The sequence below is a fragment of the Citrus sinensis genome, chromosome 8, assembly GCF_022201045.2.
Source record: "Citrus sinensis cultivar Valencia sweet orange chromosome 8, DVS_A1.0, whole genome shotgun sequence".
In the NCBI taxonomy this organism is placed as follows: Eukaryota; Viridiplantae; Streptophyta; class Magnoliopsida; order Sapindales; family Rutaceae; genus Citrus; species Citrus sinensis.
In genome coordinates, this window is record NC_068563.1 from 19,826,847 (window position 1) to 19,839,928 (window position 13,082).

Genomic DNA, 13,082 nt, shown 5'->3' on the forward strand with positions numbered 1-13,082 from the left:
ACACCGCACACAACAAATTAGTGAGGTACCCCGTCTCCCCCAAAAATAACAAATTTATTGTTCTAGATTGGTTTGGCTTTTCTTACTCCAAAATCAGTTGAAAACAATAGTGAAAATGTTTCAAGTAAAATTATATCTCGTTGAAATTAAAATTATAAAAAATAACATCTTGTAGTTAAAATTTTTTGTAATTATAATTTCATTTATTTTTTGTAATTAAATTAATTATATAAAAATTTACAAAAATTAACATGAAGAGAAAAGCTCCCAATAATTATTGTAAACTTCCCTATAATTAATATTAAGAAACTTTCTATTCAAATTAAATGATTACAAAAAAAAAACACAATAATTTTTAAATGAGATTATATCTATAAAAATTAACATATTGATTCAAGATTTATTTATTTTATTAAATTTAAGGATATTCTTATAATTTAATTTTTTATTTTTTAAAATTTTGTAAAATAAAATGATCTTTTAATTCATTTAAGAATAAAGTAATCATTTTATAGTGTCAAAGTTATAGATTGATACAAACTTAAAAATAAAAGTGGTGTAAAGTATATATCAAAATTTTATGATAGTTAAATGTAAATATATAAAAAAAAACATAGTGCTGACCATAAATTTTAAAAGTATTACGGGATTTCTATTGCAATTACCTCGTGATTATCACGATAAGGTTTCATTCAGTACGTGTTTCGGATGACCATAAATTTTCACTAGGCAATAATTTGATACATAACTATATGATGCATGCACATAAATGGCATTTTGAATTCATATGATTGGTCACCTCAATTGGAAGCAAATCTATCACCCTTTATTCAGAAATCAGACTACCTAGAGAGAGAAATGCAGGACTAAAGCACAGGTGTAATAACTATATTTGTTTACACAAAGCCAAGGGCAAGAGTGATGAATCAATGTCTTCATATCCCATCTCAATATCTCATCATTGGTGCTTTCTCTATGCTTGTACATCCTTTCTTGTCATCACTAAAGCTTTAACTTTCACTGTTCCAGCCCATTTACAAGAGTTCTATGCCAGCTTTAGAACGAAAAACCTGCCAAAACACGAGGAAGTTCAGTCAATATCTCATCTTGATAGTATCCTGAACATGAATATTTCAACATTTGTATTCTCTATTTTTCCAGAGTCAAATTTCCCAGCATAACATATGTTGTAAAAGAGAGTTACCATTGCGAAAACAAGAGGGGTTTTGAGATAATCTTTATCCAGCATTACTTAAAAAGCATCGGTCAATATAAGACAGCTGCAGAAACAGTCAAGTTCACAGTTAGAGATGCTATTACATTATTGTAATCACCAAGTTCTCTTCTCTGGAAATGGTGAATAGTTTAACAACACACACGCAACACACAAATAGCTGGGAACCAGACCTAACCGCTAGATTATTGAAAGCCAGCATAAGTCAGTAGCTCACTACAGATGTAATATAGGAACAAAAATAGCAAGATAGGCACAGAAAAATCAATGCAATGAAGAAGCTGCTTTTGTCGATTAGCAAATGAAGCAATTAACACAATTATAAGTTATTTGAGTGAGTAATATTATAGTCACAAACTCTTGTACAAACTAATGTGGCATAACATCAACCATGTGATATTTTCATTCAACTAATCATATTTCTACAAAAGACTTTGTGGCTGTATCATTACTCTATTTGATTGCTAGCTAATAAGAAAAAGAAAACCAAAAAACATGCTGTCATGCATTTAATGAGTAAAATGTGCAAGCAACAGAAAGATACCTTGCTCCTTGAAGGGGTTAAAGAACGATCCAGATCAACGTAAAAGCTTTTGCATTGGAGTGTGACAGACTTTCACCTGTTGGTTTGATTTGAATTAGAACTCGTGGTTCAAATCCAACTTTTCCAACCAAAAACCACCAACCTGTGTTATTCAATGAAGTCCTAGAGAGGTCCTGCATCAAAAATTATAAAAACAAACCATTATTCACAAGTTTTGAGCATGAATGTTAAAAATGCTTCTTTTCCCCTTATTAAAGTTGCTAGTTCTTTAAGTTCATTAAGAATTTGCAGCTGACCTATCATAATCAGAAACCAGAGAAAATGAAATTGAACTCACCTTGGAGGTTAGGACTTTCAAACTACAGAAGCATAATGCAATTTTTGTGCTGACAGTCACTAGAATTTGTGTATTCTGATAAAAGCATTACCCTCCAGCAGTTTGAATCAGGATATCAAAAAGGTACTTTCTAATATGTGCCAAAAGATATATTCTTGATCAGGAAAAGGCGACCGGTTCCTTACTTTTGGCTCAAAGTAAAGCCTCAACAAATTACAGACGAATAACATTTTGTATACTCTCAAGTTTGTACTATAGGAAGAGCATAATTCTTAGAGCCAGACAACAGACCCCTTCCCATCATTTCATTTTGCAATTCAATTGCTTCATCCATATTTCCTCGCTCATAATGCTTCTTTAATAGAGAGATACATAGAATCTCATCAGGAAGGATCCCCCTGCCAATCATCTCATGAAATAACACTCTTGCTTCCTGCAGATGACCGCATCGAGAAAGCCCCCAAACTAAGGAAGTGTAGGCATTCAGATCAAGATCCACACCAACTTCAGTCATTCTATTTTTCAAATTCAAAGCTTCCTTAAAACTTTCATGCTTCAAGTATCCATCTATCAGAGCGGTGTACGCAGTTGTATCAGGAATCATATCTCTCTTGAGCATTTCATCAAACAAATTTCTGGCTCTTTCAATGCAATTTTTCTTACAAAGACCATCAATCAGGGCTGTATATACAGCAACATTCGGACGCAAACCAAAATCTGGCAACCTACCAAAATAATCAATTGCTTCTCGGACCAGTCCACTTTTGCACAAACCATCAATTAATACACAAAATGTCACAACTGTAACCTCAATTCTCGAGTCCAACATTTCATCTAGCAGACTGAGGGCCTCCGAAGGTTCTCCAGCCTTAAAATAAGCATCCATAAGCGTTGTGCATATGACAGTATTTGCAGTTAGACCATTCTCCTTCATCTCACTTAACAAAAGCTTAGAGTCTTCAAATTTACTTTCGATGCACAGACCCCAAATGATGGTCCCATATAGTGGCAAGTCTGCTTTAATGTTTTTTCCCTTCATTTCTTTGTAAAGTTCCATGGCAGTCTCTAAATTCTTGGCCTTAACATAACCATGAATAAGGGCAGTATAAACTTGCTGGTTAGGAGTTATTCCTGCTTTTAACATTTCCCTAAATAGTTCCTCTGCTTTCTTCATCTTCCCTGCTTCACAAAGACCATCCAGTATACTTGTACATGTAACAATGTTCAACTCAGTGTCAGCCTCTTGCAACATCTCATTAGCCAGCTTCAAAGCTTCATCAAGATTACCTATTTTGCATTTCGCATCAATCAAAGAAGTAAATGTGAATTCGTTAGGTTTAAGACCTACTCTTCTCATGTCAACAAAAAATTTAATTGCCTGTTGGATCATCCCCTCTTTGCATAAAGCATCAATTAATGTGCTATAAGTTACAACATTTGGTTTCAACTCATTATTCCTCATCTCTCTGAAAAACTCAAAAGCCCGATGCATTCTCTCAAATTTACAGAAACAATTAATTAAAGCATTGTATGTTATTACATCAGGCTTGCAACCTGCATCCTTCATTTCTTCAAATATACATAGTGATTCATCCAACAACCCAATCTTCCCGTAACCATCGATAAGAGTATTGTATGTAACAATATCCGGCATCAACCCTCTTTGTTTCATGTTGTGAAAAAAGCTTCTAGCAGTATCCATATCACCTTCTTTGCACATATAATCTATCATTATATTAAAAGTAAACACAGATGGGGCAATCCCTGCCCCAACCATATCCCTGAAAAACTTGATCGACAAGTTCCCCTTCCCTGACTTGGAAAGCCTATGCAAAAGCGCATTACAAGACCGCGCTTTTGGCAAAACCCTAAACCTCTTCATCCTAGAAAAACAGTCGTTAGCTTCCTCAAGCAGTCCCAAGTCAACTAAGTTACTAAACAAAGCATCAAACACACCAGATGCAAAAACGCATACATTTCTTGTCAACCACAAAGCATCAAAAGCATCAAAACCCGGCAGTTTCCTTGACCTGATAGACAAAATCAATTCTTTAAGAGTATTATTAGCATCTAAGTACATCCTCGCATAAAACAAAATGTGAACCAAAATGCAATACGACTCAGTAGTGTGGCAAAACCCAGTTCGGGTTTTTGCCCATTTAAAGAATTTCAAAGCTAATCTCGGGTCTTGTTTGAATTGAATCAAAACCCTCGAAACCCAAATGGGGGCCAATGAAGAGTCAAACAAACGAACGATTTGAGGGTCGTCCCATTGGTCTTTTTGAATGATTTTACACAAAGAATCTCTACTAATGTGTTGAAAATAATTGTGGGGATTTGCTTTGGAGACAAAAGGGTATCTGATAATATAGAGAAAACCAGTGAACCAAATCAAAGGACAAGATTGATTGAAAGAGAAATGACTAGGGTTTAAAGAAAGGAGAGGGCTCACTCTGTGAGTGTGAGGGATGATGATTCTACGTTTGATGAAGAGGAGACGGCGAAAAGAAAATAGCATTTTGGAGAAGAAACTCAAAGCAGCTTCAATTAGTTTCATTGTTCAGAGAAGATGTGATTGAATTTGCTTTTGCATTTGCATTGCTGGGGCTTTGTTGAATGCACAAGCATAACCATAGATTAGGGTTTATGAGCGTATTAAAGGTTTTTGAGTTTTTCACTTTTGACTGTAATTTAGCGAAGTGGAAATGGCATTCATATTGGGTGGAGCAGCAGTGCTTTTAATTTTTTTTCCCCTTTTTTTTAATTATTTTTATTATTAAGAAATTAATACTGTGAAACACGGCTAAAAATATTTTTAAGAAGTTAATTTAATTATAATTCTATTGACAAAATTTACTTATGAAATTCTATTTATAAATTAGTTTGAACATGTGTAATATTTATATCGTTTTAAATGCATCGAAAACTAAAAGCTCTCCCCTCGGCCCTCATGTCAGCAGTGGATTTTTCAAATCTTAGACATCTAGTAGCTCGTAAGAAATTATAGCAATTAAGTTAATTAATAATGTTTTATTCCCTTATGCCCAATAACATAAGCACCGTCCGATGATCAGTCACACCCAATTAAAATTATAGCAATTATGTTAATTTTTATAACAAAAGCAATATATGAAAAATACGATAATTTAAATAATAAGTTTTACGTTCTGATAAAATGTTATCATCTAGTGACATTGAATACAACAATGTGACACTAGTTTTTTTTTTTAATATTTATTATAATATAATGTTTACAGTTAAGCTAAATTACCATTCAATGTACCAATTTCTCAAGAATTTGTCATGTGAATTTACTCCTCATCAAGCCAAATTTATACTCAATTTTCAGTTCTCGCTAAATAGACTATAATTTAACTCAAGCTTTTAATTTTCTGTATAAACAATTAGTTCCCAACCATGTTTAAGTAACAAGAAACCACACACATGCAGCATAACAGATTTAATCATTGCAAAGGGTTAACTAATTACAATATGGCACAAATCCTGTGGCCAAAACCAAGAATATAATCTTTGTTATCACGTGTCTAAGACTCTAGTGTTACAGTCAAGTACCAAGCAACCAAAATTGAACTGGTATGGTAGTGGCCCAGCCAATTCCAAAGCAAAATGCAACAAAGCAAAGAAAAATCCTGATTCAATTAGTTTTAAGTACACTGAAAAAGTTTCAATTGATACAAGAGCAAAAATTTAAATATTTCCCTACTCCATAACAGCAAAACCAGTGGAGCCTGAGCTTAATCAGAAAGAACTTGCCCACGGTTACAGCAAAAAATAAATACAGACAAGTTGTCTCTGTACTCATACTTTTCAAGAGAACATGACTCCAATCTTCTTAGCAAAGTCATCTCCATCTTCATCTTCCAAGTATTCTTCTTCGCCCTCTGCATTTTCACCTTCTTCATAATTATAATCCCCTTCATCGCCCTGCTCATATTCATACTCTCCATCCCTCAGATCATCCGCTTCAAGATCATGATCTTCAATCCCTTCTTCTGCAATCATCCCATCTTCAGCCTCAACCTCACTTGCATTTGGCAGTTGAGAAGACTTGTCATGGGTTGCTTCATTTTTACCTTCGGTTTCTTTGACAGCACCAGCTTCCTTATAGTTGGATACTTCCTTGGATACAGTTGAAACAGCACTTTGTGCTGCAGTATTATTGGAGCTGCCAACCAAGCTTCCCTGGCTTTCTTTTTGATTCTCGACTTCCATATTGGCAGAAGATTTTTCAGTGGAAGCTGATGTTGCTCCTCCAGCTCCTCTTTTTCTTTTCAGAATCTCGCTTAAGGGCATTGGACCGTCGAACGAAAGGCCACCTTCAGGTTGTCGATGATCCTCTAAGCTTTTCCTCTTTCGAAGAGATTGCTGCTCCTTACTCTCTGCATTCTTTTTACCTTTTAGCTCAGAAAGGCTTTTAGGACCAGCAAAATCAGCATCTCTGTCATCCATCATCTCTCTTCTCATCATCCTGGGGCCCCTGAAGTTTCTTCCTCCACTGTAATCATCCTCTAGTGTCCCTTTTATTCTGTCACGAAGCCTCCCCTGGTGCGATGTCTGAGGCCTACCAGGTGACACAGAGCCCCAATTCCTTCCCCTTTCCAGATCCCTTTCTGACCGTAAATCACTACCACTGACTAGAGATCTCCTTGGAGGCTTTATTCTGCCATGGAGGCGACTACTAAGGGAGCTCTCCTGGGAAGCTAAATGCCGTGAGTCTCTTCGAGTAGAAATACGGTGAGATTGCTCTTCTAATTGGTTGTCAGGGGCATAATCGGGGCTGACGACTGATCTCAACCCATTAGCCCTCCGATGCTTTGACAAACGATATCGCAAATCTGATTCATTAATTTGATTATGAGTTTCAGACTTCGAGTAACTCCTCCTTTCCTGATTAGATGAATCACCCACTAACACTCTATCTGATGCAGCCATGTGCTGTTCCCAAGCATACTGCCCCTGCATACTGATATGGTCATACGAGCCAATGTCATATTCTCGTGGATCACGAAATGTTTCTCTTCCCATTTCAGTCAATGAAGTGTAATCAACAGAGCGGCCAATATCATATTCATTCACTGAGTTCAAGTCCCTTCCTTCATGCCCTCTTGTTCTGCCATATTGATCTTCATCATGATAATAATCAGAATCTCTGAGCTCATCATCAACAAGAACATCAAATCCAGGAGAGGACTCCCTCAAAAACTCATCAGCATCCTTACCATGCTGGAAACTTTGATCATCCAGTGCATGAGCCTGATGCAAACGATTAGAGCAGATCAAGGAGTTACCATTGATGACAGGAGGAACGTTTGTAGCTTTATATCGAGGAAATTCATCGTCTGTCCCAGAAGGAGGTGGTGCATTTCTTTCATTGCCAGCAGCATTTCGTGGGAAAGAAGTTTCAGCTTTATGAGTATGCTTATTAGCTTCAGGACGTACTACAACTGCCTTTGGTACATTTGCTGGTGGAACCTTCTGCTCTTGAGTGCACTTTTGAAGGACACCAGAAGCCTTTTTCAAAGTTGGAGGTTCATTAGCTGGGGCAGCTGCTGTAGGCTGTGGGGCTTTATTAACAGCAGTATTTGGTCCGTGCAGAAAAGCACATTTGTCACCTTTTATGCAAAGCCCCTTTTGAAAGAAAATGCATGGGACTGCTTGTTTACCCGAGTTGTTTGAGGCATGTGCAGCAGGCATAGTTGCTGAGTGTGATGAAGGAAAATAAGATCCAGTAGAGACTGCCATTTGGGTTCCTATTAGGCCATCAAGGGGCTGAAAAAGATGACATCAAAATTCCACGTCAATGATGTAGCAGAGATAAATGGAAACCACATAAATAAATCCAAAAGAACTGCTGACTTTATTGTCCAATGGTTTCAAAATCAACTAGATTCCACTCACTTCCAGAATCTATCCGATATTCTTATAATACAAAATGATTAGGATAGTAAAAACGTAAAAACTTACCGGGTGACGGAACCCACACTTGGGATTCAAACAATTACCATTCAACCAGAAATAACAGTCCCTCGGGTTAACCCTGGCATATTCACTGTGTCGATACTCGCATTCACTCCCCTGTTGACATTACAAACAAAATCAAAGGTATCAATGACACAATTCAACAACCATTACAACTAGTTAACCAAACAACTAGCAGCAACACAACATCAAGGGACAAAAAGCATCTTGACAACAAGTAACACATCAATAACTCATTAAGAATATATTAAGCATTTATTTCTAATGTCAGGATATATCAACTTCATTAATCATTTTTTTACAAACTGATAAACCCGTGTCATGCAAAGAAGTGTTGACAAGGAGATCACTATGTGAACCAAACAAGCTACCATTTTGGACACTTTCGCACAACATTAATGAAAATGTCTAGAAAGATAACTTATCTTTCCCCAACACAATTGGGACTGGTGGAATCAACACAGCAACAATATTTTGCCAATACATTTGTAACATTAGATTCACAATTAAAGCAACTCAAATCAGTCTCTGTCGGTCACAATTCACAGCTTTGCAAGAAACCCTAACAATATCCACAATCTTACTGAAACTGAATTGACATCACGGAGGCAGAATTTAATTATTAAAATAATAGTGAATCCGAAAAACCTAATTAGAAAAACAATTAAAGGCAAGATCTCATAATCATGCTATCAAATTTTGATCCTAAAAGAAAAAACCCTAAAGAGAGAGAGAGAGAGAAAAAAAAAAGAGGGACCTTTTTGCAGGTTAAAGGAGAAGCAAGAAAGTAAACGCAATCAGTGTTTCTCTTTAAGGCTTCTTCTTCGGCTGTTGCTGATGCCGTCGACACTTGCTGCTGTTGTTGATGTTGTTGCTGAGCTGCTGCCGCGACGACCATGGCGCTGGCGTTCTTTTTTTTTTTGGGGGGGGTGGGGGGGGGGGACAAATTCAGATCGAATTAATAATAACAACAATAATAATTATAATTCTATTGAAGAAGAAAAGGACCCGATAACCCGAATCAAGATCCGAATCCAAACTGGGAGGGCAAGAGAGCCGCCGCAAAGAAACAAGAAGAAGAAGAAAAGAGAGAGAATGTGATTATGAGAGTATCTGTTTATAAAGAAGGTGAAAGGCTAAGGCTTTTGAGTTTTGAGCTTTTTTTTTAATTTGTTTTTTGGGTTTTATTATTTTATTTGTTTATATTATATTTAACGTGGACAGATTAGTTGTGGTTTGGGAGAGTTGAGACACACTTGAGTTGGGATGATGTTTTGGGTTTTTTTTTTTTTTTGAGTTAAAGTTAAGAGTTGCGCTTGCTGTTGCTGGTGGCGAGTTGCGTTGTGGTATGTTTCGTTAGCCTGCACCTCGACGCGTGGCTCTTTCTTATTGGCAGCTGGTTATTTGTTATTCGTTGTCGGGTTCTTCTACGACGAAGATGGAGTTTTTTTTAAAAAGGAAACAAATTTAATTGAAACATAGAAAACATTAAAAGAGATTAGCAATTTCTGCTGGACAGTCTTCAATCCAGATGGTCTCATCTGGAGAAGAGAAAGCCAGCTTGGCTAGCATGTAAGCCACCATGTTACAAGATCTTGGTACATGTTTGACCATAATGGGAGATCTATTAAGTCATGAAGTGAATCGAGTTCGACAATAAAAGAAAATAAGCCTGAGTCCCATGCTAGCTTATGCCCCTGAAAAACAGCTTCCGCTTCGCAAACTCCACATCCCCAGAAAAAGGCCTTGTATATACAGCTGCTGCCATAACTTCTCCTCTTGTGTTTCTGACAATAGGCCCCAAGGCTACCAATACCTTCAAAAAATTTAATGGATGCATCAATATTGAGTTTATACCAATTACTTTCAACCTGATGATTTGAGTTTGTAGAAGCCACTGCCACAAGAGATTGTTGCGATAGTTTGTAGTTCTTGATGACAGATTCAGCCCTAGCCAAGGTGCACAAAGTATCATTCTCCTCGTCATTATATAGGAATAAGTTTATGTTCCTCCAAAGTTTCCACGCCAAAACCACAAAGGACTCGAAGGTCTCTTTGGACATGGAAGTGGCCAAGGATTGAACAAAGTTTCCTCCAAAGAAGTTGATGCTTTGAGAGGTAGGGACAAAGTGTGCAAAAATTGATAAGCGCCATACCTTTTTAATTGATTTACATCCCACCAAAGTATGGAAGTTATCCTCCGGCACTCTGTTACATCTTGGATAGGTAGGAGCACCTTCCTTTTAAATAAATTACATAGAGTTGGAAGGGTATCCAGTAAAGCGCGCCACATAAAAACCCTTTATTTTGGGTGGGAGAGAAAGAGACGACAGAAATTTCCACCATGCTTGGAGTGACGATGAACTGGAGGGACCGGGGTGATGGTTCAAGCGCAAAGCTACCTGGTACCCGCTTTTGACAGTATATACTCCCTTTTTGTCATAGAACCAATAAACTTGGTCGGGATGTGGACGATGAGGGAGAGGAATATGAGAAATCGTTTCAGCATCTAATGGCAAGAAGTGAGTCTAGATAAGAGGAATATTCCAGCTCCCATTACTATTTATGAGCTCTGTTACTGTGGTTTCAATAGGTAAGGTTTTTGGGGAGACAGGTTTAAAGGACACCGGTCTGGGAATCCGGTTATCTTTATACACAAATATATTCTTGCCAGCTCCGATGTGCCAACATAAACCCGCTTGCACAAGTTCTTTTCCTCATAAAAGGCTCTTCCATAAGAAAGAGAAGTTGCAACCCATTTTGCTGCTAAGAAAATCAAAGTTGGGGAAATACCTGGCTTTTAATGTTTTGACTAGGGATGGCAACCAAACTCAGACCCGGATCGGACCCGAATTGAATCCAAAAAATCCGGTTCGGGTTCAACTCGCACCAGAGTAATTTTTATCCGAAATCCAAATCAGTTTTTGACAACCCGCATATTTCTGGGTCCGGATCCGGTTTCAAGTGAACCCGCAAATCCGGAACCCGAACCCGAATATTATTTATTTTAATATTAATTTTTATCCACAAATCCGTAAATATAAATAGAAAAAAAAAAGCAAAAGTGAACCCTAGATCTCTCAATCTCTCTCGTTCCTCTCTCGAAATTTCTCCTTCAACTGAAGTATTGAACTCTATTGTAAATTTGTAATTTCTCCTCTCAATCTCTCAAGTCTCATCCATAATCCGTTCCTCTCTCAATCTCTCTCACCCGTGAGCCGTGACTCGTTCCTCAGTCCTCAGTCCTCACTTAATCTCTCTCACTCTCTCTTCAACTCTCCTTCACGGTGAGGCTTTGTTCGGTTCATCACTCATCAGCAATTCAGCATCACACGTCTCATCTCTCACTCTATCGCGGCCAGCAAAAGGGTTGAAATCCACCTCAGTCGCGGCTGGGTTCGTTTGTGGTTTCTTGGATCCATTTCTTCTGGTAAGCAAAAAGTTAGTTCTTTGTTATTTATTTAATTCATCAAAAGTTTGCAACTTTTTTTGTTATTGATGCACTTAGGTACTTTTTTGACTTGATTTGTATTAATTAATTATGTTTTAGTTTGTGGTTGTGGGGTTGTGTTAATAAAAAAGTGGTATTGGACTTGATTTGTATTAATTAATTATGTTTTAGTTCGTGGTTGTGGGGTTGTGTTAATAAAAAGTTGGTACTAGAGGGAAAAAAAACTGCATCTTTTTTGCTTTGGCCTCATCCCTTTTGATTCATTATTCATCTTATCTTTTGGACATTCGAGGGCTGAGGATATTTTGTTTTGTTTTGCTGAGTTGAGCTTCGACTGGGTTATTTTCTGACAGAGCATGGACAAAATGAAAATACATAATGTTAAATTTGGTTTAAACTAAAAGTAACACGAACCAAGCTTTATCTGGATCTTGAACTGGGCAGAAAGGTAGACTCTGAGAGAGTTTTTGATTTGTTTTACAGTTCAAATGATTAATAGGCTTTTGCCAGATAGCAATATCACCTTTCTCTTTTATATTTTCCCAGCAAAGGCTCTTAGCTACATTTTCAATAGCAGTTTGTTCCTTATTCAAATCCTCTTTTGTTCTTTGCCAGCCTCTCGCATGCTTCTTCCAATTAATTGGAGGGCCAGATAAAATCCGGTACCCTCCAATTCATGATTAATAATGTTCTTGTTAAGAATTCAAAGTTAATGTTCTGTAATTTTCTTGATTAATAATGTCTCTTCAAAATCTTAATCTTATGAATTCTTGATTAATAATGTCCTGTATTATCAATTTATCACTAATTGGTTGTGTTGTTCATTATGTTTATAATTTACACATTTTTTGTAGATGGAATTCCAGAGGAAGCAATACTTTCTGCAGAGCATTTGATTGATGAAAGTTGGATGATTGAGCAACAATCAAATGAAGTGGATGATTCAGAGTTTAGTCTTTAGCACTAGTGGCTGGAAATTTGAGCTTTAAATTGTAGAATTATGTTATGGATTTGTAGTTGTGGATGTTTATTACTTTAAAACTTTGAATTTTAGATTTTATATTGTGTTGTATTTGTTTTAGAACTTGGATGTGTTATATGTTTTGTTTTTTTGCCCTTTGTCCAGCAAATTTTGTTGAACCAAAGTGAAGTAACTTGGTTCTGGTAGTTTGGTTCTGGATGTATTATATGTTCTGTTTTTTTGCTCTTTATCCAGCAAATTTTGTTGAACCAATTCTAGGAAGAATATTGTAATGTATTTTACCGTAATGTGTTTTTTCATGTAATACATTAAAACATTAAAACTTCCCCTGTTAAATTAAGCAATCGGGTCTTTTAAAAAAAATAAATAAAGCAATTCGGGTTCAAAACCCGGAATTCAGAAATCCGGATTTTTTTGGGTTAAACTCGGACCGCATCCGGATTAAAAAAATCAGGTTTAATGCGGGTCCGGTTATGAGTATTTTGTATCCGGGTCCGGATCCGGAACAGTCAAACCCAAACTCGAACCCGAAAA

General features: G+C 36.7%; 2 protein-coding genes and 1 long non-coding RNA gene across 4 annotated transcripts; 1 reads left to right on the plus strand and 2 right to left on the minus strand.

Moving 5' to 3' along the window:
• Window positions 1–630: 630 nt before the first annotated feature.
• On the minus strand, window positions 631–4,825 carry LOC127899432 (putative pentatricopeptide repeat-containing protein At2g02150). 2 transcript variants are annotated; one of them, XM_052432912.1, is made up of 4 exons: window positions 2,116–4,825; window positions 1,779–1,951; window positions 1,205–1,280; window positions 631–1,070 (listed from the first exon to the last, which is right to left on the minus strand). In XM_052432912.1, the coding sequence occupies exon 1, from the start codon at window positions 4,670–4,672 to the stop codon at window positions 2,357–2,359; it is 2,316 nt and encodes a 771-aa protein (XP_052288872.1). In that variant the 5' UTR covers window positions 4,673–4,825; the 3' UTR covers window positions 631–1,070; window positions 1,205–1,280; window positions 1,779–1,951; window positions 2,116–2,356. The 2 variants fall into 2 exon arrangements, with proteins under 2 accessions (XP_052288872.1, XP_052288873.1); XM_052432913.1 differs by lacking the exon at window positions 1,205–1,280.
• Window positions 4,826–5,750: 925 nt separating this feature from the next.
• Window positions 5,751–9,356, minus strand: LOC102617828 (zinc finger CCCH domain-containing protein 17). Its single transcript, XM_006470838.4, has 3 exons — window positions 8,873–9,356; window positions 8,101–8,211; window positions 5,751–7,905 (listed from the first exon to the last, which is right to left on the minus strand). The coding sequence occupies exons 1-3, from the start codon at window positions 9,011–9,013 to the stop codon at window positions 5,944–5,946; spliced, it is 2,214 nt and encodes a 737-aa protein (XP_006470901.2). The 5' UTR covers window positions 9,014–9,356; the 3' UTR covers window positions 5,751–5,943.
• A 1,238-nt stretch (window positions 9,357–10,594) lies between these two features.
• On the plus strand, window positions 10,595–12,796 carry LOC127899093 (uncharacterized). Its single transcript, XR_008050947.1, has 2 exons — window positions 10,595–11,545; window positions 12,421–12,796. It is a non-coding gene; the product is annotated as an uncharacterized LOC127899093 (long non-coding RNA).
• The last annotated feature ends 286 nt before the right edge of the window (window positions 12,797–13,082 follow it).